This window comes from Peromyscus eremicus, chromosome 7, assembly GCF_949786415.1.
Source record: "Peromyscus eremicus chromosome 7, PerEre_H2_v1, whole genome shotgun sequence".
NCBI lineage: Eukaryota > Metazoa > Chordata > Mammalia > Rodentia > Cricetidae > Peromyscus > Peromyscus eremicus.
Genome location: NC_081422.1, coordinates 22653347 through 22680017, shown reverse-complemented (window position 1 = coordinate 22680017; position 26671 = coordinate 22653347). Strand labels below are relative to the sequence as shown.

Below are 26671 nucleotides of genomic sequence, written 5' to 3'. Positions count from 1 at the left end.
GCTCAAAAGTGGATACCAAAAGCTCTGCCCAATTAAAGACAAACAAACGATTCAAGACTCTTTCCATCCATTCAACATTGTGCTTGAGAGTCTAGACTAGAGCAACTAGGTAAGAGAAGTAACTAAAAAGCATCTGGGTGCAAAGAAACAAGTACATTATCTCTATTTGTAGGAGACTTAATCTTCTACACAGAAAATCCAAGAATTCCACAAAATAAAACAAAACAAAAACTATTGGAATGAATTTAGTCACTGTCTTAGTGAGGGTTTCTATTGCTGTAAGAGACACCATGACCACAGTAACTCTTATAAAGGAAAACATTTATTTGGGGCTGGCTTACAGTTTAGGGGTTTAGTCCATTATCCTCATGGTGGGACATGGTGGCATGAAGGTAGACATGGTGTTGAAGAAGGAGCTGAGAGTGGAGAAGGAGCTACATCTTGATCCCTCAGGTAACAGGCAGTGAGTGGTCTAAAACACTGAGCGTGGCTTGAACATATATGAGACCTCAAAGCCCATTCCCACAGTGACACACTTCCTCCAACAAAGCCACACCTCCTAATAGTGCCACTTCCTAGGAGTTTATGGGTGCAATTACATTCAAACTACCACAGTCACTGTTCTATTGCTGTTAAGAGATACCATGACCAAAGCGACTCTTATAAAAGAAAGCATTTAATTGGGGGCTTGCTCAGTTTCAGAGGCTAGTCTATTATCATCATGGTGGGAAACATGATAGCATTCTGGCAGGCACTAGAGCACTAACTGAGGGCTAAAGCCTGATCCTTAAGCAAAGAGACACTGGGCCTGGCATGGGTTTTTAAAACCTCAAAGCCTACCCCTTGTGACACACTTCCTCCAACAAGGCCACACCTCCTAATCCTTCTCAAATAGTGCCTCTCCCTGATGACTAAGCATTCAAATATTTGAGCCTATGGGGGCCATTCTTATTCAAACCACCACAGCCAAGTTATAGGATAAAAAGATCAATAACCAAAACCTTTTGTAAAAACTATTAGTGGAAATTTAAAAATCAAATAAAGAGAATATTTCAATTTATGATAGCACCAAAAAGAAAAAAAATACTCAGGACTAAATTCAAAGAGCTAGAGTTGTTTATATGGTTGGCCATATATGTTTATACTTATATGAAGATTAGCCATGGTGGTACATGCCCGAAATTCCAGCACTTCAAGAAGCTAAGACAGGAAGACCAATTGTTTCAGGCCGGTGTGAGCTACTTCATGAGTTATAGGCAAACCTGGGTTGCATGGTGAAACTCTAAAGAATATTTTTGTTTACACAAAAACAAGACAAGTAAGACACAGTAATATACTGTGGTGATATATTTGTAATCTAAGAAATAAAGCTTGCCTGAAGATCAGAGGACAGAGCTAGCCACAGAGGTCAGGTAGTGGTGGAACACACCTTTAATCATAGCACTCGGGAGGCAGAGGCAGAGATTGGTCTGGATCTCCGTGAGTTCAAGGCCATCCTAGACTACACAAGATTAATCAATCCAGTCTAAGAGAGAAACAGAGCCAGACAGTGGTGGCACATTCCATTAATCCCAGCACCAGGAAGGTTGAGATAGGAAGTAAAATGTCTGGGCAGACAAAGGCATATAAGGTGTGAGGAGACAGGAACTCAGCCCCCTTTTGGCTGAGGACTTAGAGGCATTCAGTCTGAGGATTTGTGGAGATAGGATCTTCTCTTATTGGAGAGGTGAGAAGTGGCTGTGGCTTGTTTCCTCTGGTCTTTCAGCATTTACCCCAATATCTGGCTCCGGGTTTTTATTATAAGACCATTTATGATTCATGTAATAATATACACAAGCCGTATTTCATTTGAAGACCATGGCAAGAGCACAGAGAGTTCAAAGACAGCCTGAGACATATGGGAAGGCCTTGTCTCAAAAACAAAATTTAAAAAAAAGGAAAGGAATACAACAAAGTCATCCCTGAAATAAACAAATGAAGCACCCATTACAAACACACCTGATGTTAACAGGTGAGAGCATCATTGCATTTATGTAACAGTGCTCTCTAAGTTGATCTCAAATCAATCCCTATCAAAATGCAAGATGGGTGTCAGGAATGGTGCACACTCCTGTAATCTTACTATCTGGGGGACTAAGGAAGAGCTTCCGTTCAAGGCTAGCCTGAGCTACACAGAGAACCCTTACCCTGAGAAAAGCACACATACACCACATGTGTATCTTTTTTTTTGGGGGGGGGAGCTGGGGGTAGCTCTAAAATTTCTGTGGAATACAAAGGATCTGGAAGAGCCAAATCACGTTCGAAAAAGCAAACACAGAGAACTCACACTTCCTGATGTTTAGAACCTATGATGCAATCCAGAATATGTCACTGCAAAATATCCTTCTATAACAAAAAGACTTTTGAACTGAAAGCAGGTAAGCAGTGCAAACAGGGAAAAGCTGTCTCCACTCTCTGCTCAAAGACGTGAAACAAATTCTCTGTCCTCAAGGAGCCGTACTAGCCCAGAAGCATCAAGGAAGGGGTCTCCAAACAAAATCTCAGTCTACTAGACGTCTACGTCCTTATTGTCCCACACCTGGAGGCCTAAAATCGCATACACACACATCATTTTTCAACAGATTTCCTGTTTTTCGTTGAAGATACTATGTAAGGCTAAGCCCCTGCTGATTACTTGGCACTGAGGGTTCTCTCCCATGATGTGCACCCCACATGTCAATAAACCCAATTTTCTTACTAAGCTGCTGTTGGCTTTAAGAGTTTGACCCAATTAGTATAAGTTGAGAGGAAAAACACTTTTCAGGAAAGATGGGCTTGATTCACCCTCAGGGACAGACTGGAACTGAGTCAGCTGGCATCGGGTTCTTGGGTGTCCCCTTTTAAAGTCCACATGTAAGGTGGGCAAGAAACGTTACAGGTGAGGTAGGTGCAGCATCTTCCCACCGCTGAGGACTACAGTTTTCTGAAGGCTTTTACCTTGGTGAAGCAGGATCACTCATTTCTGGTGGTGTTGCATACCAGGATGGCTGGCCCATGAGACTCTGGGGGAGTCTACTGTCTGCATCTCGAACCTTGTTTTAGGAATGTTGGGGTTACAGACACACACCACTGCACATAGCTTTTATAAAAATATGGGTTCTGGGACTGAACTTGGGTAATATTTTTACCTGCTAAGCCATCTCCCAGCTCGCTCTTTATTATTTTTGATGTTGGGACTTTTCCTTCTGATCCTTTTAACAGTCAAATCATTTTATTCCCTCTAAACCTGCCTTCTTTTCTTGAAAAACGTACTTATGAACTTCACTTTCTAACTCTCTCTACTTACTCCCTTTCCACATTTTGAATAGTCTAGATTTTCTTTTGCTTTTCATTTTCCCATTTTCTTCTCCCTTTCCTTTTCATTCAACTTTTAAAACTTTCCGGTTTAGGACTGGAGAGATGGTTAAGAGTACTGGCTGCTCTTGTTCTTTCAAGGAACCCTGGTTCAATTCTCAGCACCCATACGGTGGTTCCCAACTGTCTAAAACTTACTGTTTTTAAAACTTTCTGTTTAGGGCACCAGTGAGGTAGCTTAGCAGGCAGACACTTGCTAAGCTTGACAACCTAAGTTCAATCCTTGGAACACACATGGTGGAAAAAAGAACTCACTCCACCAAGTTGTCTTTGGACCTTCATTATGCACCCATGGCATGCATGCCTAAACACACAGACACAGACACAGACACGCGCGTGCGCGCGCGCGCGCACACACACACACACACACACACACACTCTCACACACACACTAATCCAAAAAAACGTTTCTTAAAAACAACAAAACAAAACCATTTCTGTTTCAGAATACTCCTATCCCACCATTCCTATTGTCAGAATCCGGGTATGGAATATGGATATGAAAAGTGGTACTTGGCTTCTACTTTATACTTGTCGCTGTTACTACCGTCTGGCAAAATGCTTTGACTACATTACATAAAAAGCTCTGCACTGAGCTCCTTTCCCAGCCAGGGAAAGAAAACACCTAGCTCTGTAGCCAAGTTGCCCTTGCTCAAATGTGAGAGGATACTTTAACTCAGAGATATGGGAGAGAAAAGCTCAAGCTGATGATCAGGTTATAGCAGACCTGGCTAGAGAGAAGGAGCTGGCAGTTATCCACCCCTGAAGTACAGCAGAGAGAAGCAGGACTCCTGCACACCGTGTCTACCAGGGGCTGCTGCACAGACTGCTCCACCCCTGCAGTACAGCAGAGAGAAGCAGGACTCCTGCACACCGTGTCTACCAGGGGCTGCTGCACAGACTGCTCCACCCCTGCAGTACAGCAGAGAGAAGCAGGACTCCTGCACACCGTGTCTACGAAGTGAAATAAAAGCTGAGCAGAAAGCCTTACCAGCTGACTGGATCAAGCAAAAGTATCTCAAGGCTTGAAGACAAAGTGGATGAATCAAAGCTCCCAGGCAGTAATAAAGACAAAACCAAATTAGGAACAGACATGCATACATCCTGGGGTGGGATCAAAATAACAAATTAAGTATAGAAGGCGGCATGGAGATTAAAGGCAAAAAAACAGAACCCAAACCAAAAAGAACCTTACTCAACGAAATAGGAAATTTCCCAAATCTTGGGAAAGAACATTGATTTAAAAAAGGAAGTGTTTGAACCCGGGGCCAACATGACCCGGTTGTTTTTAAGAGTACAGAAGAGAGAAAGAATATGAAACCCGCAAGAGAAGCCTCTCTTATGTAGACAAGCCCACCAAAGGAAAAACAAAAACAAAACCCCGGCAGATCAGATCATTATGAGCAGAATAGCTAGCTTTCAGCATTGAGAGAAAGTGCTTTGAAGATAAACATAGACTAAAGAACTTTGACTTCTAACCAACACCTCAGAAGACAAACAGCTTCAAGAGCATGGGGAAGGTTGCAGAAGAGTAATAAATAAGCCTGAGTATTAGGAAAATGACAAATGATAGGAATTACCATGTATCTTCCAATACTAACCCTGAATGCGGTCTTAATTCTCTAATTAAAACACACAGGCTGGGCAGGGCAGTGGTGGCACATGCCTTTAACCCCAGCACTCGGGAGGCAGAGGCAGGCAGATCTCTGTGAGTTCAAGGCCAGCCTGGTCTACAGAATTCCAGGACAGCCAGGGCTATACAAAGAAACCTTGTCTTGAAACACCAAACACCAAACCAAAAAAACAAACAAAAAATCAAAAACCCACCACAGGCTGTCTGGCTTAAAAAAAAAAACAACTGTTTGCTGCCTGTAAGAAATATTCCTTGGGCCTTGGTGCCACCGGGCCCATGTTGACGTCCAGGCCAGAGATGCTGCCGAGGGCCCTGTCTGGGTCTGCGTTCCTGCTGCAGCTAGGGTCTGCCATGATGTCCATGACCTGTGTTGCCACAGAGGGTCACAGGAACCATGTTGGTGGGAGAGCTGACTCAGCCCCTTGCCTGAGGGGGTGAAAGGTGGTGGTGCCAGTGGTCCAGACCAACCAGCTCAGCTACCACCCAGAGCCACATCCTGGGCCTTGGGTTGGCCCACCCTTACATCTACCCCATCTATGACCTGCTGGAGTGCGTGAAGGGACTGATCCTGTGGAACAATAACCACAGGATCTCCATGACTCAGGGCAACAGCAGGATGTCCCAGAGGAGCTTCAGTGAGGGTCCAGGGATGATGGTGTGCCAGAGGCCCTGAACCGGACCAAAGACTCACTGCAGTGAGCATTCTGTGGTGGGCCTGATTGGACAAGAGGGTCTAATACTGTGTGACACACCGCAGCTCCCAATGCCACTAGGATGAATGAAGAGGTGTTAGAAAGACGGAGGGGCGATGTGGTTTTTTGGTTGTTATTGTTTTTAATTAAATTTTTGGGGGGAGGTTTCTTTTGGGGGATGCTGCAGGGGTGAGGGGACAATATAGAGGGACTGGGAGGTGAGTGGGATTGGGGTACATGATGTGAAATTCCTAAGGAATCAATAAAGAATTATGTTTTGTTTTGTTTTGTTTTGTTTTTTAAAAAGGAATATTCCTTGTTAGCAAACACATACAAAGACTGAAGTAAAATGATAGGAAATGAGATTCTAAGCAAATGAAACCTGGAAGCAGGCAGAAGTAGCAATATTGGTATCATATAGGGCAGACTTCAAGCCATAATTAGTCAGAAGAGGTAAACATATTGGTAAAATATATATATATCAATGCCAGGTAGTGGTGGCGCACGCCTTTGATCCCAGCACTTGGGAGGCAGAGGCAGGTGGATCTCTGAGTTCAAGGCCAGCCTGGTGTACAGAGTGAGTTCTAGGATAGCCAGGGCTACAGAGAGAAATCTGCCTCAAAATAAATAAATAAATAAATAGTAAAGAATGTATCAAAAAGATGAAATCATGAACAAATATATACCAGAAGCCAGTACATTCAACTTCATAAAAACCAACACTTCTGACATAAAGGGACAGGTAGGCTCTGACAGTGAAACAGGGGGTGCTTTAACACCCCTAAACTTACACACACTGGATAGAGTGTGTACTCCTGTGACCACAGCACTTAGCACGTGGAAGATTTAGGAGCACGTCATCCTTGGCTACAAGACTCTGTCTCAAAACATAAACAAAACAACCAATTCTGGCAAGTGAAACGCAATCCTGATACACTGCCTGTAGAAATGACTTTCTTGTCTGGGTATGGTGGTGCATGCCTTTAAACCAGCACTCGGGAGGGAGGCAAGGGCAGGCAAGGCCGAAGGATACATAGTGAGACCGTGCCTCAAATGTATACACAATAATAAGCAGTTCTTAATAAAATAAAATCAGAACTGTCATATGACTCAGCTTTATCACATGCACGTGGGTTTTTCACTGGAAGAAATCAATACACAACAGATATACCTATACTTTCATGCCTACTGCGGCATTATTCACAACACTCAAGCCACAGATTGACCTCAGTGTCTACAAAGATAGGGAATGTGATATACACACACCGGTGGGATTCTATTCAACAACACAGAAGAACACAATGAGGCCACCTGCTGGGAAATGCATGAAGCTACAGATCATGTCAAGCGAAATAAGCAGACTTGGAAGTACACTATCACAGATGTTCTCACATGTGAGATCGAAGGGGGCACACTAGGAAGAGGCAGCAAGCGGGATCGGGAAAGAACAAGTGTGGGTACCTCCAGACTGCGTTCTTTCGCCATTATTATCATCAGTGTTGCTTTGCGTCAACTGCCAATTTCCACTGGTAAGCACTATAAAAAGGAAAAAAGGTTAAGGTAAAAGTCTGTTGTATTTCAATAGCACAGGCACTGCATGTTACTCAGATGGTAAAATGGCGGAAACAGACCTCAGTTTCCAGGAAGAAAAACATCATTAGGACAGGCGAGTATGGACGCAGGAGCCATACTAACAGTCAGTGCAGTTTTTTTTTTCTTAAGTTCAAACAAAACTTCAAAAAAAGTTCAAAACAAACTCAGTGTTTGAAAAATACTGATGATTACCTGTTGAGTGTCTCTGTAAGGTACTAGAGCGACTCTGTAGTCCTGAAACTAAAGGACCTGAAAGTAAGCAGACGGATAAAAGAGTATAAATCCCACGTAAACACACAGAGCCACAGTCAGCAGACACGCTTGGAACTGCTGACAGCTTTCTTTTGCTTCAGAAAGGAGTTTCAAATGTATCAGGCCTCCCTTCTTAAATGGGGGTTTGAAGTTGGAGATATGCTCAAGTTGTACAACACATGATTAGCTGTGTGAGGTCCTGGGACTGAGCCTACATACAATAATTTAATAATAAACGATCATGTGGTTTATGAGGATGAGTTAAAATTACACACACCCACACACACACACACACACACACACACACACACACACACGGCCTTAACAAAGAATGATCCACTTGCAGTGGATTCATTTTTTAGTTTATTTTTTCTTTCTTGGTTATCCACATGGGTCTTGACCCATGGCCTCATATCACCGAGTTACACCCGCCTCTCCCCTCTCCCACTCACTGTTAATGAAGATCTCCAATATACTCTCTGATGTGCTGCTAGCAGACAACTCCAGACAATGTGCAAAGCTGGACAGCGCCTTGCTGCGGACAGTAGGTGCCTTGTCTAAGCAACGATCAAATATAATTTCTTGCACGAAGAATTTATGCTTTAGAAACTTCTGATGCTCCAATACTACAGTGTCATCCACCTCTCTTTCAGGCAGCTCTAAGAGAGCTAAAGCAACATCAAGAGTGAAAACGCGGTGTGGAATCTGCCAAGGCAGAATCAGAGGAACCCATCAGTAGGAGTCAGAACCAAAGCGAAGAGCTCATCTGCATTCAGACCTGGCTGTCTTCTGGTGCTCAGAGCCAGGACCCATCTCCTACCTTAGAACTCCGCGAGTATTTGTGAAGCCAGGCGATGAACGCAGCATATTCCTCAGAGGGAAGTTTATTAAGCAGCTGGACCAGGGACTGTGCTGCATAGGTCCGATACTCGGCTTTATCTACCACCTGGAACACATAAGAGAAAACTGACTGGCCACCCACTGCAGAATGACTGAAGCTCATGGTGTAGCTGAAATTAGCAGGTGTGATTAGTTCAATGATCTTTAAACACCAGATAAATAACTAACAAATTTTATGCTTTATACCCCATTGAAAACTAAACTATAACCCCCTGCAGAAAAACACAATTTCAGAGACTATGCATCTCTACAGTAGATACAGTTCAAATTAAAAATCATTTGCTTAAACAGTTCCATAAACTTATGAAATATTAGTAAAAATTTGAGAATGGAAGCTAGTGAGATGGCTTAGCAATAAAGAGTGCTTACTGCTCTTGCCAAGGATCTGGGTTCGGTTCTCAGCACCCACATAGTGGTTCATAACTGTTTCTAACTACAGTTCTAGGGGATCCAAGACTCTCTTCTGGACTCCATGAGCACCAGGCACACACATGTGCACATATATACATGTAGGTAAAACACACATATATATTAAAAAAAACTTTTAAGACTAGAACATAATTAGATAATTGATATTAGTTTGTCTTTTAGATAGTAAATATTTTATGTTCTTTTAAAAGTTCTTATCCTTTATAGAGAAATACACTGAAATATTAGGAATGAAACAATATGATGGAATTTGCTTCAGAAGAAAAAAACCAGTGCATATATGTGTTCAGGATATACACACCAAACAAACTGATGAATTATGGGAATGTGCTGACTCACACCATCCTTCCTGTTCCTGTACACGGCTATCATTTTCCAAAATAAAAATTTTACATTTTAAAGGAACATTTGTTAGCTAGGGACAGTGGTGCTGGCCTTTCATCTCTGCACTCAAGAGGCTAGGAGCGAGAGAGTTGTGATTCAAGCCTACCGCCAGCATATAGGAAGACCCTGCCTGCGAACACCCACAAAATACAAGGAAAAAGCGCATCGTTTAAGAGAGAATCTGTTATTAAAGAGCTCCCTGTGGTGAGGCTCAAGAACAAACGCAGGTACCTATCTTTGTGTGTGCAATACTGACATACGGTAACCACCGAAGCACACAGTACCTTGGCACAGATATGCTGCAGTAAGGTGCCCAGGACTTGGAAGACGCCTTCCTGTAGTTCATCCACAAGCGAGCTAGTTCGAATGAAAACACAAACCCCGTTACAATGTATCTATGACGACAATCCAGCAGTCACTTCTGAAGTCTGTGCTCAAACACCAGTTTTTGTATGTTTTAAAACCTCAAATGTTAAAAACAGCCTGCCTACCCACTGGGGGCCACAAGGTGGCTCAGCGGGTGAAGGCATTTGGCCCACAGGTCTGGCAACCAGAACCCATTTAAACACTGAAAGGTCTGAAGACAGCACTGACCCCACAAAGTTGTTTTCTGACTTCCCCATGGGCTTGTGGCATGGGCAGGAGTGCATGTCGTGCACGTGTGTGTGCACACACATAAACACACATGTAATAACAACTAAAAATTGTAAAAAAAGAAAACTATTCCTTTTTGACTTGTTTCAGAAGAATAAAGATATATTGCAACAGATGAGAAAAACACGCTTCCTAAGCAGTTCAATAAAAAGTTTTCATTGAGGAGTGGAGTCATTCAGAGAAGCACAGAAATTCAGTCTTCATGGGCTCTTTTAACTACAGTAACTTTCATGGTAGGATGTAAACTACATCACGTTAGGATGAGCACGTCACCCAGACTCAGTGGCGGCTGGGCCAGCTCAGAGAGGGACTACTAGTTACTGCAGTCTCCTGGTTTACTCTTTGATTTGTATCTTTACATAAATGTTCAACTGGCAATATGATGAATCATTTACTTACTTTTGCTTTTTCTGAGACAAGGTCTCTCTATGTTACCCTGGCTGTCCTGGAACTCACTGTGTAGACTAGGATGGCCTTGAACTCAAGAGATTCGACTCCCTCTGTCTCCCTAATACACATTAAAGGCATGTGCCATGAATTCTTATGGAAAAAAACAAACAAACAATGTTTCTACTTAACACATCCTAGATGTTTAATGTTTTAAAATTCTTATCCATGAAGCTAGTCAGTGAGTTGGCTCAGTGGGTAAAGGCACTCTGCCAATAAAGCTTGGTGCCCTGAATTCAATCACCAGGACCCACGTGGGGGAGAGAGCCAATTCCCCCAAACTCTCCTCTGACCTCCTTATGTGTGCTGAGGCACGCACACGGGCACGTACACACACACACACACACACACACACACACACACACACACACACACGGAAAAAAAGAAGAAAATAGTATCACAGCCAGGCAGTGGTGGTTCACACCTGCAAACCAGCACTCAGGAGGCTGCAGCAGGACTCTCTCAAGGTCGAGGCCAGGCTGGTCTACACAGTGAGTTCTGGTTCAGCTGAGGTAATAGTGAGAGCCTGCAAAACATCAAACCAAACAAACCAACCCTGCCAAGAGACACTCGCTCAGTGACAAGATAATAATATCATCCAGTGCCAACATCTCCAACCACACTCAGGAAAGAAGCCTGCAGCATGAATACACTGACCCGCACACATTCACTTTACACTGCACACCAAACACTCGGTGACAGAGGGTGACAAATGCAAGAGACAGCAAACGCACCTGCCCAATAAAGCCAAGAGGGGACTTTTAGGAGGAGCTAAGCAATTCACGGCAGAAACCGCAGACTACCAATTATTTTAAGAAGTTCAAAGCAGTTTACTTACTTTCACCCTTTAGCAGGTACTTTCTGTTGTAGAGGATGGAACAGAAAAGTGAGAACAAAGGAAAATGTGCGAGAAACAGAGAAACGTTTAAGTAGAGAGAAAAAGTGGAAGAGGGGGCAGACTTTCTGTTCTGACAGAAAGGGGGTAGCCGTCCTCTGCTGACGGCACAACTGATGGACTCCAGCTCAAGAACTACAGGTTCACTATGTCCTTAACACCACCCTGACACAGAAGCTGCCAAATGTGACTCAGACACACGAAACAGATTGGCTACGGTGGGTCTGACATCCGATGCCACAAGTGCCAGACACTTTGGTTAGTGCAGGGCCCAGACTATCAAGGAAGAGTGATACAAACCAGGAAGTCGAGATGCATGCACTTTACCTGATAAACTGGACTGCCTGGTTTCTACAGCTGATGGCTTGTGAGGTTATCGCAAGCGGGGCACAACGGGACCTTTCCCCTACTTCTAACATCAATATTACATTTAGCATTTGATGGAAAATAGAACCAATAACCTAGAAAAGAAAATAATATTTGGCTTAAAAGTATGATAGAGAATCCCGTGGCATCAAAGATTTTGCTGCTGAGAACTAGGGACGTCATACAAAAAAAACAATCCGTTTCATCTTGGAAACTTAGTAATAATTTATGGGGCCACCAAATATATTGGGTTTCTACTGGGTAAGGAAGGCTAGACAGCAAGCAGAAATAGTGACATTTTATTACCGAAACAATATCAAGTCCTGAAATGATATAGTAAGTCAAAATGGTATCACAGCCAGTTGCCCATTAGCCACAGAGCATACTGCCAAGACACTTCCCCAGTGACGTCTAAAAGTGTGGCCAGTACCAATCCTGTATCAGTTTTCCTATACAGACGTAACTATAGTACAACTTAATTTATAAGCCCACATTAAAGCTGGGCAGGCATGCAGCTTGCCTGTAATGCTAGCAGTCAGGTGGACACAAGGGAGCCCCAGGACAAGCTGCTGGCTTAATTAACCACAATACAGATGAACAAGATTTAAAAAGTAAAGCAATTATAATAATACAACATAACAAAAGATATGTGTCCGCTCCCTAAAAATATGACCAGTATTCACTTCTTTTAGCCAGACATAATTTCAGCTAACCAAAGACAAATGGAGTATCAAACATCTTTGCATATGTGGTTTGTCTACTTCTGATTCAATTAGGAAATTAGAATACACTTCTCCCCTACCTTATTTCCTTCTCCATGGATTGGGGAGCACAGCAAATACAATCCATAATAGGCCAGCTCTGATATGTGTTTTACTCCACTAAAGTTCCTAAAGAAAAGGGAAAAGCCTTGGCTAATGGATTTGATTATAGTAGGAATATTCAAGCGCCTGTTAAGCCTTCTCTGTTCATTCATTTATTTTATTTTTGGATGCAGTATCCCTGTGTGTGTTGCCCAGGCTGCCCCTGAACTTCTTCATTCGAACTACTGAAGGGCCTCAACCTCCTAAGCAGCTAGCATACATGTGTGCCACATCAGCATTTTCCATAAGCCAAATTTAAATGACTAAATACTGCTTACATACTAGTTAGAGTAAAGTAGCACTTCAGCTCTGAAAAAAATCATTACATCGTCATGTTGCAAGATTAAGAGCTTACCTGGCTTGTGAAACAAGAAATTTATGAGGAATTGGCTCAAAATTAGTTAATGCAACAAACACCTGGAAGACAAGTACCAAAGAAAAGTGAATTTCTTCTTTTCAGTAAATATTAGCTATATCTAAATTTTTTTGCAGTTAGCCCCAAGTCTTGGGGGTTTCACTTACCTCTATACAAGTTTGTATAGACTGTGGCTTTTCTTTAAGGGAAAACTTGGGCAGAAGCCTTAAAAAATTCCTTAGAAGATTAAATATGGCATTTCGTATATGAGAAAGGTCCCAGGCAGAAAAGTAAATCTCCTCTTCCTCCTCCTCTTCCTCTCCTGAAAATTCATCCACCTGGACCACAGAAAATGTACAAGTGACTGTGATGTCTCACATGCTTGTCCCATGGTTTCATTTGACCACATGAAGTCAATGTCAGTTGTAGCTGGGCTCATAAGATGATCTAACTTTGCCAGGTCCCTATGCCGTTCTAGGTTTCCAAGGCCAGAGCGGTCTGCACTAGACTGCATACTACAGTCCCTTTACCTTCTCTGTGTGTGGGCGTTGACAGTCTGTATGCAGTCCTGGCGGTCCTGGAACTATGTAAACAAAGCTAGTCTGTGCACCACCAAGCCCAGCTTGGAAATGTCTCCTTATCCCACCTGCTTCTTACCTGATCATCCTCTTTCCTAGGTGGTTTTCCTCTTTTTCTGCCCCTCCTATGATTATTCTTAGAACTTCTGGGGTGTTCCTTTTTTCTTTTTTGATTCAAGTTAGATTCCTGAGGCCAGCTCTTCTTCAGAATCTGAATACACTTGTCAAACATCACTGGGTGGAATACCTGATTGACTACGCTACCTAGTTACAAGAAATAGAGAATGTGCAGGTTAGATTTTTTTTTTTTTAAACAGAGCCTTGCTAACTTGAAACTCATAAATCTCCTCATCCTTTGGAGTGCTGGGATCACAGGCATGCAACTCCATCAACTTAAGCAAGTTAGGTTTAATTGTCTTAAAATACAGATATTAGGCAGGGGAGATGGCTTAGTTTGAAAATATGTGCTGTGTAAGGGTAAGGACCAGAGTTCAGATCCCCAGAATCTACACAAAAGCTGTGCAGGCATAGTGGCCTGCCTGTAATTCCCCACTCAAGCAGACAGGGTATCCCTAGGACAACTTGTTAGCTAGCTGGACTGACAAAAACTGATGAGCAACCGTGAGCTCTGGGGCCAGAGATACCCTGCCTTAATAGAGTGGGGATCTATCAGGGAAGTAATAAGAAATTAACTTCAGGCTTCATACACATGTGTACACAGCTGTCACCAACATAGAAACGTGCATGTGCATGGGCATGCGCGCACATACACACACACTCTATGCATTAACAACAGATGCAAAGTTTAAGAAGCAAGAGATGGCCTTTCCACCTGACTCTGAGGAAGCAGTGAGCCTTCAGTAAAAATGTGCCACTTTCAACTTCAGCCCTAGAACAGAGCAATAATGCTGATGAAGCAGGAATAAATAACAAGATTCCCAGATCTGGTTCTGACAGATAAATTCATTTTACACTTGTCTCCCACTGAAAACAACTGTAAAACTGGACAAAGATGCCTAATATAACCAATACAAAACACTAAGAAAAAAGGGAGGGTAGATAAAACCTGAATTGCCCTAATTTTGTCTCGGTAGGTAATTCCTGGATCTCAGCAGAAAAAGGGTAAATCCAAGCAGAGGCTAGTGTTGCAGAGTAGAGGAATGAGAGCCAGGAAGGTAGGGCAGCCGGGATCTACAAAGCAGACTTCTCAAGAAGGGCAGCTACATAAACAAACGCTCCAAGATTCTGTGCAGGCAGACCATCACTGTGCACACGTGGGATAAAACTCCATCATGGTGAGTGAACAACTATTCCCCCCCCAAAACAGAAGAAAAATGATTTTCACACTTCACACAGGGCTGACACATTTGAGTTCTGCACAGCCAGAGTACAGAGATCGTTAGAACACGCAAAGCATTGACGGGGGAAAGATACCTTAACAAGAGTCATAATAATAAAAAGAATATAATACCGACACGAAGTCAGGCATGTAGATCAGTGGAACAAAATCGAAGACCCACACATGAGTACGCATAGCTTCAGCCATTTAATATTTGACAAAGATGCAAAAACATAAACTGGAAGAAAGCATCTTCAACAAATTTTGCTGGGTAAATTGGATGTCCACATGTAGAAGAGTAAAATTAGACCCATATTTATCACTTTGCACAAAAACTAACTCCACATGGGTCAAAGACCTAAAACTGAAACCGCAAACACTGGAATTGCTAGAAGAAAACATCAGGCATCGGCCTACATGATGTAGGTATTGGAAACGACTTCCAGAACAGGACTCCATTTGCCCAAGAAACGAGCCAAGAATGACTTTATATAAAGTGGGACTTTATATAAAGAACTCAAAACACAAAGAATCAAAAGCAAAAAAAAAAAGCAACCACTTCAAAAAAATGGGACAGGGACCTGAACAGAGAACTCTCAAAAGAAGAAAAAAAAAAAAATGGGCTAAGAAATATCTCAAAAAATGTTCACAGTCCCTAGCAATTAGAGAAATGCAAATCAAACAACTTTGAGATTTCATCTTACCTCAGTCAGGATGGCAAAGCTCATCACCACCACCAAAAACAAAAGCTAGAGAGTATGCAGGCAAAAGGGAACCCTCATCCACCTTTGGTGGAATTGCAAACTGGTAAAGCCACTACGGCAATCAGTATGCAGAACTGTCAACCAGCTCAAAATAAAGATGCCACCTGACCCAGCTGTACCACTTCCTCGCATATGCCAAGGACTCGACATCATACTCCAGCTAGGTGCTCAGCCATACTCATTGCTGTTCTCTTCATAATAACTAGGAAATGGAAACAGCCTAAACAAATGCTCTTCAACTGATGAATGGATAATGAAAATGTGGTCTATCTACACATGGAATATTATTCAGCTGTAAAGAAAGATGAAAACATGACATTTGCAGGTAAACTAGAAAAGATCATATTGAGTGATAAGCCAGACCCCAAAAAACAAATGCTGCATGTTCTCTCTTATCAGAGGCTCCTACTTCCAAATCTTCAAATGTGAATACAGAGCCTGGAGTAACCACAGAAACCAGAAAATAAAAAGAGACCACTGTCAGGGTAGGGGAGTAGGAGAGACAGAGAGAGGGGAAGAAAAGGACACAGTGATCTGATCAGGGAAATGGGAAAAAGGAGGAGGCTCTAACTAGGGAGGGGAGTGGGAGATAAATACACAAGGCACGTAGAAAACAATAAAGATATCTCGAAAAGTAGTAACAAAAAGTCATACTCCCAAATCTGAGGACACTAAAACATTAAAGTCCCTTATATAAAAATTTGAATAATCACGAACTTTTGTTTCTCTTTGAAGATGGCTATTTACATATAAACTACACACATCTTCCTGTATACTTCAAATTATCTCTAAAAGTCCAACACAGGGTAAAAACTATATAATAACTGTTCTGCTGTATGGGTTATGAACTAAGAGCAAAGTTCGTGCATGTTCCATACAGACACAATCATCATAGGCTTAAGAACATACATAGTATCAACAATGCAACATTTTCTTTTCAAGTATTTTTCCCATCCAGTTGGCTGCATACAGATGTGGAACCTATAAACACGTGGGGGGGGGGATATGTATACATACCTGGTATTTCCAGTAGCAAAAAATAGAGCCCAGCAGCATGAAGGCCATATTCTCGATACTGTGCACTGGCGCCTTTTTTATGTGCTTCCTGGACAAAGTGGCAGAATAATGCCACCAGCGTATTACTGGAAATATTATTCTCAGCAAAGAAGGTCCAGATGCTCTGGGAGGGGAGTGCAAATCACAAAAGCCAGTAGTTAGGTACCTGGAAAAAAGCTTACCAATGTTTACAAGGAGCTAGCCCCTCAGGAGGGAAATATAAGGAGTGTAACTCATTTCAGAGACTGCTTAGCATGCACAAGTCTTGGGCTGGATCCTTAACACACACGTACATGTATGAGCATATACACACAGTCTAACTACTAATTATAAATGTCTGCCGGTGTTCTCATCTGACTCTGAACCAACACCACAGCTCTGTGTGTTGAATGTTTGTTCCCCAGCTGCTGGTACCATACGGTGAGGCTGTGGAAGCTTTAAGGGATAGGGGCTGGCTGGCAGAAGAAGGTCACTAGTGGCAGGCTTTTGAGGATTATGGCCCAGCTACAGTTTGTAGCCATCTCTGCTTAAGTCTATAATGATGAGAGAAATACCCTGGTTTGTGTTCTGTTGCTGTGTAAGCATCATGACCAAAAGCAACCTGTGGGGAGGGGAGGGCTTATTTTGTTTATACTTCTAGGTCACACTCCAGCACTGAGGGAAATCAGGGCTGGAACAGGAGTAGAAACTGAAGCAGAAGTCTTGGGGGAATGTTGCCTACTGGCTAGCTCTCTGCCCTCTGCTCAGCTAGCTTCTTATACAGCCCAGGGCTACCCTACCTAGTTACGGTACCAGCCACAGGAGAATAAGCCCTCCTCCATAAATTAACAATCATGACAAGCCCACAGCATTGGTTCCCTCCTAAGTCCATTATGTGTATGCACAACCACAACAGGCCTAGAGCATCTTTAAAAATAACAAAGGCTAACAAAATCCAGGAAACCAGGCTGTGTGTTTCTGCCTTCCTTCAGAAGATAGGGCAAAAAGCAGTGCACGTGGCACACATCTTTAATCCCAGCACTCTTGAGGCAGAGGCAGGTGGATCTCTGAGTTTGAGGTCAGCCTGGTCTTCACAGTGAGTTCCAGGATAGCCAGAGCTAAATAGTGAGAACCTTCTCAAAACAAAAACAACGACAGTAACACAAAAGACAGGGTAAGGGCCAGGCAGTGTGGCAGAGCAGCCACACTGCACAGCACAGACTGCTTCACAGACTAATCTGGGTATGGTGGCCTATGTCTATAATCTCAGTACTTGGGAGGCTGCAGCAGAGTCTGAGGCCAGCCTGGAGTGCACAGCAAGACCCTGCTGGAGAAGGAAAAGGGGGGGAGAAATCCCTTTGTACGCTCCTGTCCTTGACAGTTACACTCTGCTCCAGATGCAGTGGGCACCTCCCTCTGACTGCACCATCTGGTCACCTGAGCTCTGCTAGTTCCATCACCCCAGCTGAGGTGGCTTCATGGCTGCTGTCTAGTCTGCAGGGTCTGGACTCCCATCACTGACGACTCCCCTGTGGCCTTATTCAATAACTTCCCCTTCCTACATGTCCTCTTCCTGCCCTGGATAGTATTACGCTTGTCTCAGGCCTACTCACACCTTGATCTGGAACACTTTGCTCTTATCTTCTGACCTGCATTTCTAACGAACAGTCACACCTTTCAAGGATCTTCAGATATAATCTCACCATGGTTAGCATCCTCCTCCTAGCTCTGGTGCTGCGCTGGGGTTTTACTGGCATGAACCTAAGGCCTCATGCATGCTGGGCAAGCATTGTGCCACGGAACTAAGCTAGCCCTTCTTTCTTTTCTCATTCCTAATTTGGCAATTTACATCATGCCTTAGACACATGGCAAAGACTTCTTAGTTCTAAAACCTCTATTAATTGTAATCTAAAAAAATTTCCGGGCTGGAGAGATGGCTCAACGGTTAAGAGCACTGGCTGTTCTTCCAAAGGTCCTGAGTTCAATTCCCAGCAACCACATGGTGGCTCCCAATCATCTGTAATAAGATCTGGCTCCCTCTTCTGGCATGCAGGCAGAACACTGCATACATAATAAATAAATCTTAAAAAAAAAAAAAATTTCCTAGCTGGGCGGTGCTGGCACATGCCTTTAATCCCAGCACTCAGGAGGCAGAGCCAGGTAGATCTCTGTGAGTTCAAGGCCAGCCTGGTCTACAGAGCAGATCCAGCACAGGCACCAAAACTATACAAAGAAACCCTGCCTCAAAAAAAAAAAAAAAAAAAAAAAATTCCTGTTTTTAACTTTCCTTATCCATTTCCACAACTAAACTCCAAACCACACCATTAGCACTCAGCACATACTTCCAGCATTCTCCCAGAGGATCTCCTGGTGCAGATTTTCCCACTATAGTCTGTCTATGGGCAAGAACATTTGTTTTAAAACAGATCTATTCATGCCGTGAGTTAATATATGCATGCTACTTAAAACAGAACCTCATACATAATCATGCCTTATTAAATTTACCAAACTCCACAAGTGAAGCCCATTTATGCTGGCTAGTTTTATATTACCTTGACACAAGCGAGGGTCACTTGGAAAGAGGACACTTCAACTGACAAATTTTGTCTCCACCAGACTGGCCTGTGGACAAGCCTATGGGGCATTTTCTTGATGACTGATGTTGGAGGGCCCAGTTTGCTGTGGGCTGTGCCATCCCTGGGCTGCTAGTCCTGATACTATAAGGTAGGCAGAGCAAACCATGGAGGAAGCCAGGAAGCAACACTCCTCTATGGCTTCTGCTCCGGGTTCCTGCCCCGACTTTTCTCAGTGATAGACTGTTATCCCAAAGGTAAGATGAAATAAACTTCCCACCCAAATTGCTTTTGGTCATGGTACTGTATCCCAGCAAAAGAGACCTCATTAGGATAGCATTTAAAATGACCTGGAATCTGTTCTCAGTCTAACTTACCGTCTGATGTCTTAAAATGTTTTAGAAATTCTGAATGCCATTCATAGCACACTGTCATAATTCTCACCTTTCCTTACATATTCCCACTGTGCCTCAACCTGCCTTCTAAAGTACTCACTGGAATGCTCAGGATCACTCTAAAGGCATGTTTACTTGGATGATTTATTCTTGAGCAGTCCTATCTGGCCTGGAACTGCAAATCACAGAGATCCACCTGCCTCTGCCTCCTAAACACTGGGATTTCAGCTATGTGCATGATCACATCTGACCTGTATTAAGACTTTCTTACTCTGTTTCTTAGCCTTTTGGGTTTTTTCTTTTTCTCCCTTAAAAACTTCATTAAATTACATTTATTTGTGTGTGTGTGTGTGGGGGGGACACTGGTGACTGTATCACAGCACATGCTTGGAGGTCGGAGGACAACTGCAGGAGTTAGTTCTCTCTTTCTATCACATGGGTCCTGAGAATCAAACTCAGGTTGTCAGGTATGGTAGCAAGCACCTTTACCTGCTGAACACTGAGTTTCCAGCCCTCTTGCTGGCCCTTTCGGTGTCTGAGACAGGATCTTCTCTATAAGCCAGGCTGACCTTAAATTTGCAGCAACAATCAATCCCCTGCCTCATCCTCCCATGTACTGGGATTACAGGTGTGTGCCACTATGACTGCTTCTTATCTATCTATCTATCTATCTATCTATCTATCTATCTATTCATTCATTCATTCATTCATTCATCTGTTTATTTTTAAAGACAGGTTCTCACTATGTAGTTCTGGCTGTCTTGGAACTCACTATGTAGAAGAGGCTGGCCTCAGACTCTATTGCTGGGATTAAAAGTGTGCACCATCACACCCTGCTGACCTTCTTTTTTAAAAGACGTTAATGATCTCAATATCAACAAGCACAAGAAGGCTGGAGAGATGCCTTAGTGGGCATAGCACTTGGCTCACAAAGCATGAGGGGCTGAGCTTGGACTCTCAGATAGCAGAGACAAGCAGATCCCTGAAGATCACCGGCCAGCTAGCCTAGCCTGCTTGGAAAACTTCCAAGTTAGTGGAGCCCACTAACACAAAGGAAAAGTGGAAGGCATCTGAGAAGCAAGACTAAGCTGTTCTCTGACCCCTGCAACGTCCACCAGCACAGGAGGCAGAACACAGTGTTACGGCCGTGTGTAAATCACCTTACTACTTTGTGCTTTAATACAAGCTTTCTTTTCTTTTCTTTCTTTTTTGAGACAGGGTTTCTTTGTGTATCTGTGGCTGTCCTGGAACTCACTCTGTAGACCATGCTGGCTTTGACCTTACAGATCCACCTCCTTCTGCCTCACTAAGTGAGGATTAAAGGTATACACCACCACCATCCGGCTAATACAAGCTTTCTTAAAGTTAAGGCCTGCCTGGGCTGTTATTAAACTTTCAGTGGCCTTTTCGCTTGGTTTGTCTGGTAACTCTTCCTTTTCTGTTTCACCTTTAACCTGCTATTGTAAAAGAGCAGTCATGTCTTGAAAACAAAAATCACAACCAGAACCTCAAATATTTGGAGCAAAGCTTCTAAGACAGCCCAAAGAACAGAGCATAGTTTTCACATTACTTACCCAAGAAAATTCTTTTTAATTTAAACTATAATGACTCATCCTCTGTAGCACATAAAAACGGGTCGTTTGATTCATTTATTTATTTATCTTTTTACCTCTAAGGATCCACTTTCTTCCGTAGCAAAGGGGAAAAGGCTTCCATAGAGTTTTGTAAATGCATCTGTTCCGGTCTCTAGGATCTCTGCTACTATGCTGGGATCCAAAGGCTCAGTCTCTGTGAAGTCCAGTTCCCATACTGAGTTCACCCATTCTTCAAGAGAAAATAGAGTAAAATTAATAAATGCTCTCAAGCAAGTAAAAAACAATCATCTTTAAACGCCAGGTATATTCTAGATATATTCACAGATACAAGTACAGTCATACAGGTGTTATATGTAGTAAAAGGAAAGCCATAAAGATTAAGAAAACCTTTTTTAATGTAAGCATAGTGGTCAGGAATAATTCAGGTTCTTGTAAGTCTGATACAGGAGGATTACCACAAATTCAAAGCCTACCTAGAGCTACACAGTTAATTCCAGAACAGAGCTGCTCAGCAAGACCCTGTCTCAAAAATCCAAAAGAGCCAGTCATGATGGCGAACGCCTTTAACGACAGCACTCGGGAGGCAGAAGCAGGCAGATCTCTGTGAGTTTTAGGCCAGCCTGGTCTACAAAGCAAGTTCCAGGACAGCCAGGGCTACACAGAGAAACCCAGTCTTGAACCAAAAACAAAACAAAACAAAAAACCACCACCACCAACAACAACAACAAAAACCAAAAGAAAAACAAACAAACAAACAAAACCCCAAAAGATAATCTCTTTTTAAAATCACAACAGACAACTGACAAGTAACTAGGTTAATCATCTAAAACTATCAAAGAGGGCTGAAGAGCACTGGCTGCTCTCGAAGAGGATCCAGGTTCTAGTCTCAGCACCTACACAGTGGTTCACAGTCATCCCTAACTCCAGTGTCAGGGGATCTGACACCCTCTTCTGGCCTCTGTAGGCACCAGGCATGAATGTGGTACACAGACATACATGCAAGCAAAATACTCATTCACATAAAATAAAAATAAATCTAAAAATACCAAGAAAACATTTAGATGTAACAGTTCCAGGAAATAAAACAGTTCTTGAACAAACTTAGTGATCAAGTTTTCTGGTAAGTTCTGCACAAAAAAGACCCAAGCATCACTGAGCTCTTCAGCCACGTCTCTGTGAAAATTGCATAAGCAAGATAATAAAACATACAGCATTTCATTGGGCCCCCGGACAATAAAACCTTGGGCCAAAACAGAGAAACTACTTCCTACAACGTTTAAACTAACAGAGACAAGCCAGGCTCATACAAAAGTACCCAGTGACTCCCAAGCACACCAATGAGAGGAATATGCGTCTTAGAGAGAGCAACACAGCCTTCCAGTGGCATTCCTCACCAGGCTTCTCAACCTAAACTCAACTCATTTTTTTCTAACCAGATATTCCTCGATCCCATCTAAAATTAGGACCAGATGAGTTTGTGGCTACCTCATATTATTAGTCAGGTATATCTTCAAAGTAATACTCTTTATAAGTTCATCATCATTTAGGAGGAAATTGAACAGAGCATAATATAAAGACAGAATAAGAGATGAGCCGGGTGGCGGTGGCACATGCCTTTAATCCAAACACTCGGGAGGCAGAGCCAGGAGGATCTTTGTGAGTTCAAGGCCAGCTTGGTCTACAGAGTGAGTTCCAGGAAAGGCGCAAAGCTACACAGTAAAACCCTGTCTCAAAAACAAACAAACAAACAAAAAAGAATAAGAGATGAGAGGTCTCCCCTTCACATCATGGTTCTCAGTATCACATTACACTCAGCAATTTGGAGGTCTCCTTAGAGTACAATCTGTCCATCATCATTTTCTGTAAATTGGAAGTTTCAGTAGCTCAAGTTCCTTTGCATAGTATTCCTTCCAAACACCTGCATACTGTCTGAGAGAAGACCTAAGGGGGCTGGGAATGCAGCTCAGATGGTGGTGAAGCCACAGCTACAAGCAAAATAGGACCCAACATTCAGAAAACTGAAGGATATAACCATACCTTCTCTGAACACGCAGAAATGTTTCAGTCTCATTACAGGCCTGTCTCTGCTCCGCTTGAGATAGCTCAATACTGTCACTAGATCAGGTCAAATTTGGAAGGCCATGACTGGCCCTAATTTTAGAATCTTCTTAAAATTATCAGTGTGACTTAAGTCATGTCATTTCTAGTTTCTCGTCTCTACCACTTCATCTCTAAGATGTAATAACACCTATCAATTACACAAAAAGTGCTTTGTTGTTGTTGGTGGTGGTTTCTGGTTTGTTGTTGTTGTTGTTTGGTTTTGAGACAGGGTTTCTCTGGGAAGCCCTGGCTGTCCTGGAACTCACTCTGTAGACCAGGCTGGCCTCAAATTCAGAGATCCGCCTGCCTCTGCCTGCTGAGTGCTGGGATTAAAGGCGTGTGCCACCACACTCAGCCTAAAAGAAGTGATTTATTGGAAAAATTTGGGATAGAAAACAGGTAAAGTTCCCCCTCAAAGGGGTGGTGATGGTGAACATGAGCAAGGTATGACATACACATAGGAGAAGGTCATGATAAAACCCACCCTTTTGTAAATAAACATATATATATACTATATATATAGTATACATATATAGTATATATACTAACATATAATATATATACTAACATATAGTGTGTATATATATGTGTGTGTGTATGTGTGTGTGTGTGTGTGTGTGTGTGTGTGTGTGTGTGTATGCTAACAAAACAACAACAACAAAACCCAAAAGGGCTGGAGAGATGGCTCAGTAGTTAGAGCACTGGCTGCTCATCGAGAGGACCCAGCACCCACACAGCAGCTCACAATTCTGTCACGCCAGTCTTAGGGGATCTGACACCCTCTGCTGGCCTCTGTGGGTAGCAGGCACGCACATGGTACGCAGACACATGTGCAGGCAAAACACCTGTACACATAAAAATAAAAATTAAAAAAAGAAAAATACTCTGGTGTCAGGTAACCTAGTTCCTAAAAATGACTCTGCTCCTATTTAATTGTAGACTGTCGTCAAATCATTTAATTTCCCCATATAAACCAAATCACTCCTTACCTTACTTCTTAGCTATCAAATGGAGACAATTCCTGTTTTGCTGACCTAAGACTGAAGTGGAAAGATACCCCTCAACAAACATTTTAAGAATAGTTGATAAAGCCCTTTTAAGTTCTAGATTATAAGATGAATACCCACAATGATCAACATGCTACAATATTGTAACAACAGTTTATCCTAGAAGAAACGCTACTGAGTCTTGAGTCATAAAGGACAAAGTTAGTGTGTTAACTTGTCCACTAAGACACAGCTAATCTACTCATCACTGGCACTCCATAATTTTTGTGAAAGACCAAAAAATGTACTAGCCACAAATAATACCCTCCCTGAACAAACAACTATCATTTCTTTAATAATGCGTGAGTGTCAATACAGTAATAGATATGTGGGCAAAACACTGATGAGGAAACAGGAAATATGACTGGAAATTCACTAAGGGAAAGATGGAGGGAGGATGGCTTCTCAACTGGACCTGAACAGGGGAGTGCATGAGGGAAAAGAACATGGCAAGACGGAGAACACTGGCTAGTGAAGAGCAGGGGCAAAGGAAACAGAACAGCAACAACCTGCGGCTCTGAGCTGAGAGGGTCAGAGTCAGCATTAGTATCCGTTCATCAGTCATACACACCAGGCACTAAGTTCCTCTGTACAAAAATCTCACTGACATTATAAACTACATTTGACAGATGAGGAAACCGAGGCTCATCAAGGTTAAACAATTCATCCAATGGCAGCTCAAACAACAATAAACTAACCGAAAAGCACCCCGATGCCAAAGGTAACACGTTAGAAAGCAGACAGAGAGAACAGGGGAAGTTGTGTTGCACGAGGGCCAGCTCTGGGCCAAGGGGGAGTAGAGCCGACTCTTACTTGCTCACCACTACATACAGCCTGCTTCCTGGCCTGACAGCCTCATGGGCAGCACCCTCCATCTGTCACACACGGCTACTGAAAGGGCCCCAAGTCGCAAGCAACTCCACCCCCGAATACTTACCACGATGGGAACACGAAAACAGTGTATGCTGGGGGGGGGGGGTAATTACCCACTCTTTGAACAAGATTAAAACTTTTTCACATGCGCTACTCTATCATTAATGCCTTCTTCAAACTGTGGGCTGGGCTCTTACAGCCTTCCAGAGGCTCACAAGCACTGAATTTGGCTTCCTGTCATTGCCTCCCCGAGGAATTCTCACTCGACACAGACCTTACACTTGCTTTCCCGTGAGCCAGAGAGGCCCTATCGTCGGTTTCCCTCCTTTTCATTCCCTCCTGAGGGTTTCAGCACCTTTCATATCTAATTTACATGTCCCCAGTGTATATGCCCGGCTGTCATTATGACCCACCACAGCCTCTCCTGTCTCTAAAAGATCACACCTTACTGTGGGGTCCGCAAAGACACCGAAGTCCCATGAACACAATGCCTATATGGCCCAAAGACCTGGGCATCATACACTTCCCTGATCCTCAATATCTTTAGTTAATTCCTTGTATTTTCATCTTCCTGGCCCTGATAGTTAGGGAGACTTGGGCCAGTGTCAGCCAAGTGTGCCCACCGGCTTGTAACAGGCAGTCTATCAGGAACCATCTCCTTTGTATCACCACAGGCTATTAAGCCCTTGTCTCAAGGAGGGAGGTGCAATTATATTTCTCAGTTTCTACGCTTCAGGGCACTCAGGCTGATCGGATCTGCTCCATGTCCCGTAGCCTCACAAGCCAGGCTGTGAAAGGCTCCTTCATTTCTTACCCAAGTCTTTACCAACTGAAGCAGTTTAGAGGCAGTGTATCCCCTAAGCAACAGGTTCTTATGCTAGGCCATTTTTAAGGCCTTCATTTTCATGCTGAATTATGGGTCACCCCTGACCCGCTTCTTCTGTACTAAAAATTAAACCAGAGTAACATCTTTTATGACTTCTCCCTTATTCTCTCCCTCCTCTCTGATCTTTCCCACAGGTTCCAAGGTTTGGATGCCAGGAAGGGCTCTCTACCACAGATTTCATTATGCCCCACTGCCATCCAAAGCAGCAAGCCAGTACCTCCTTTTCCCACATTTCCTGAGTCATACAAAAGCTAATGTGGGTCACCACGACAGAAGGAACTGTATTAAAGGGTCACAGCATCAGGAAGGTTGAGAACCACTCACACAGAAGAAGATAGCCACTCTAGGATTCCTTTCACACATACTTCCACGTTCAGCTTGGCCTCAGGTACATTTCTTATCACCAGATTGTAAGGGCGCTAACAAACCAAAGAGAAGACTCCATCTAAGCCCAGCACGGTGAGCCCATGTGTTTGTTTACTGGAGTTACCTCCAGAAGCAAAGACAATTCTCAGGCAGCTGCGTTACCTAAAAGCCCTGCCGCCATGGCACAAGTGAATGCCACAGCACTCCATTGCTACCCCACCTCCTGCATATCCTTGCATGCCCCCTTGCTCAGGACCACATGCAG

At 43.1% G+C, this 26671-nt stretch overlaps 1 protein-coding gene across 1 annotated transcript in view; it reads right to left on the bottom strand.

The window, feature by feature from the left end:
- Ncapd3 (non-SMC condensin II complex subunit D3) overlaps positions 1–26671 on the bottom strand; it is a 75447-nt gene that overhangs the window by 47362 nt on the left and 1414 nt on the right. Inside the window, exons 2-13 of the mRNA XM_059267544.1 lie at positions 21210–21364; positions 16555–16717; positions 13514–13698; positions 13024–13194; positions 12857–12918; positions 12441–12528; positions 11600–11733; positions 9561–9633; positions 8384–8509; positions 8016–8268; positions 7504–7560; positions 7180–7254 (exon numbers count right to left, since the gene is read on the bottom strand). Of these exons, the coding sequence (XP_059123527.1) occupies positions 7180–7254; positions 7504–7560; positions 8016–8268; positions 8384–8509; positions 9561–9633; positions 11600–11733; positions 12441–12528; positions 12857–12918; positions 13024–13194; positions 13514–13698; positions 16555–16717; positions 21210–21364 (1542 nt within the window). The remainder of the gene's footprint in view (positions 1–7179; positions 7255–7503; positions 7561–8015; positions 8269–8383; positions 8510–9560; positions 9634–11599; positions 11734–12440; positions 12529–12856; positions 12919–13023; positions 13195–13513; positions 13699–16554; positions 16718–21209; positions 21365–26671) is intronic.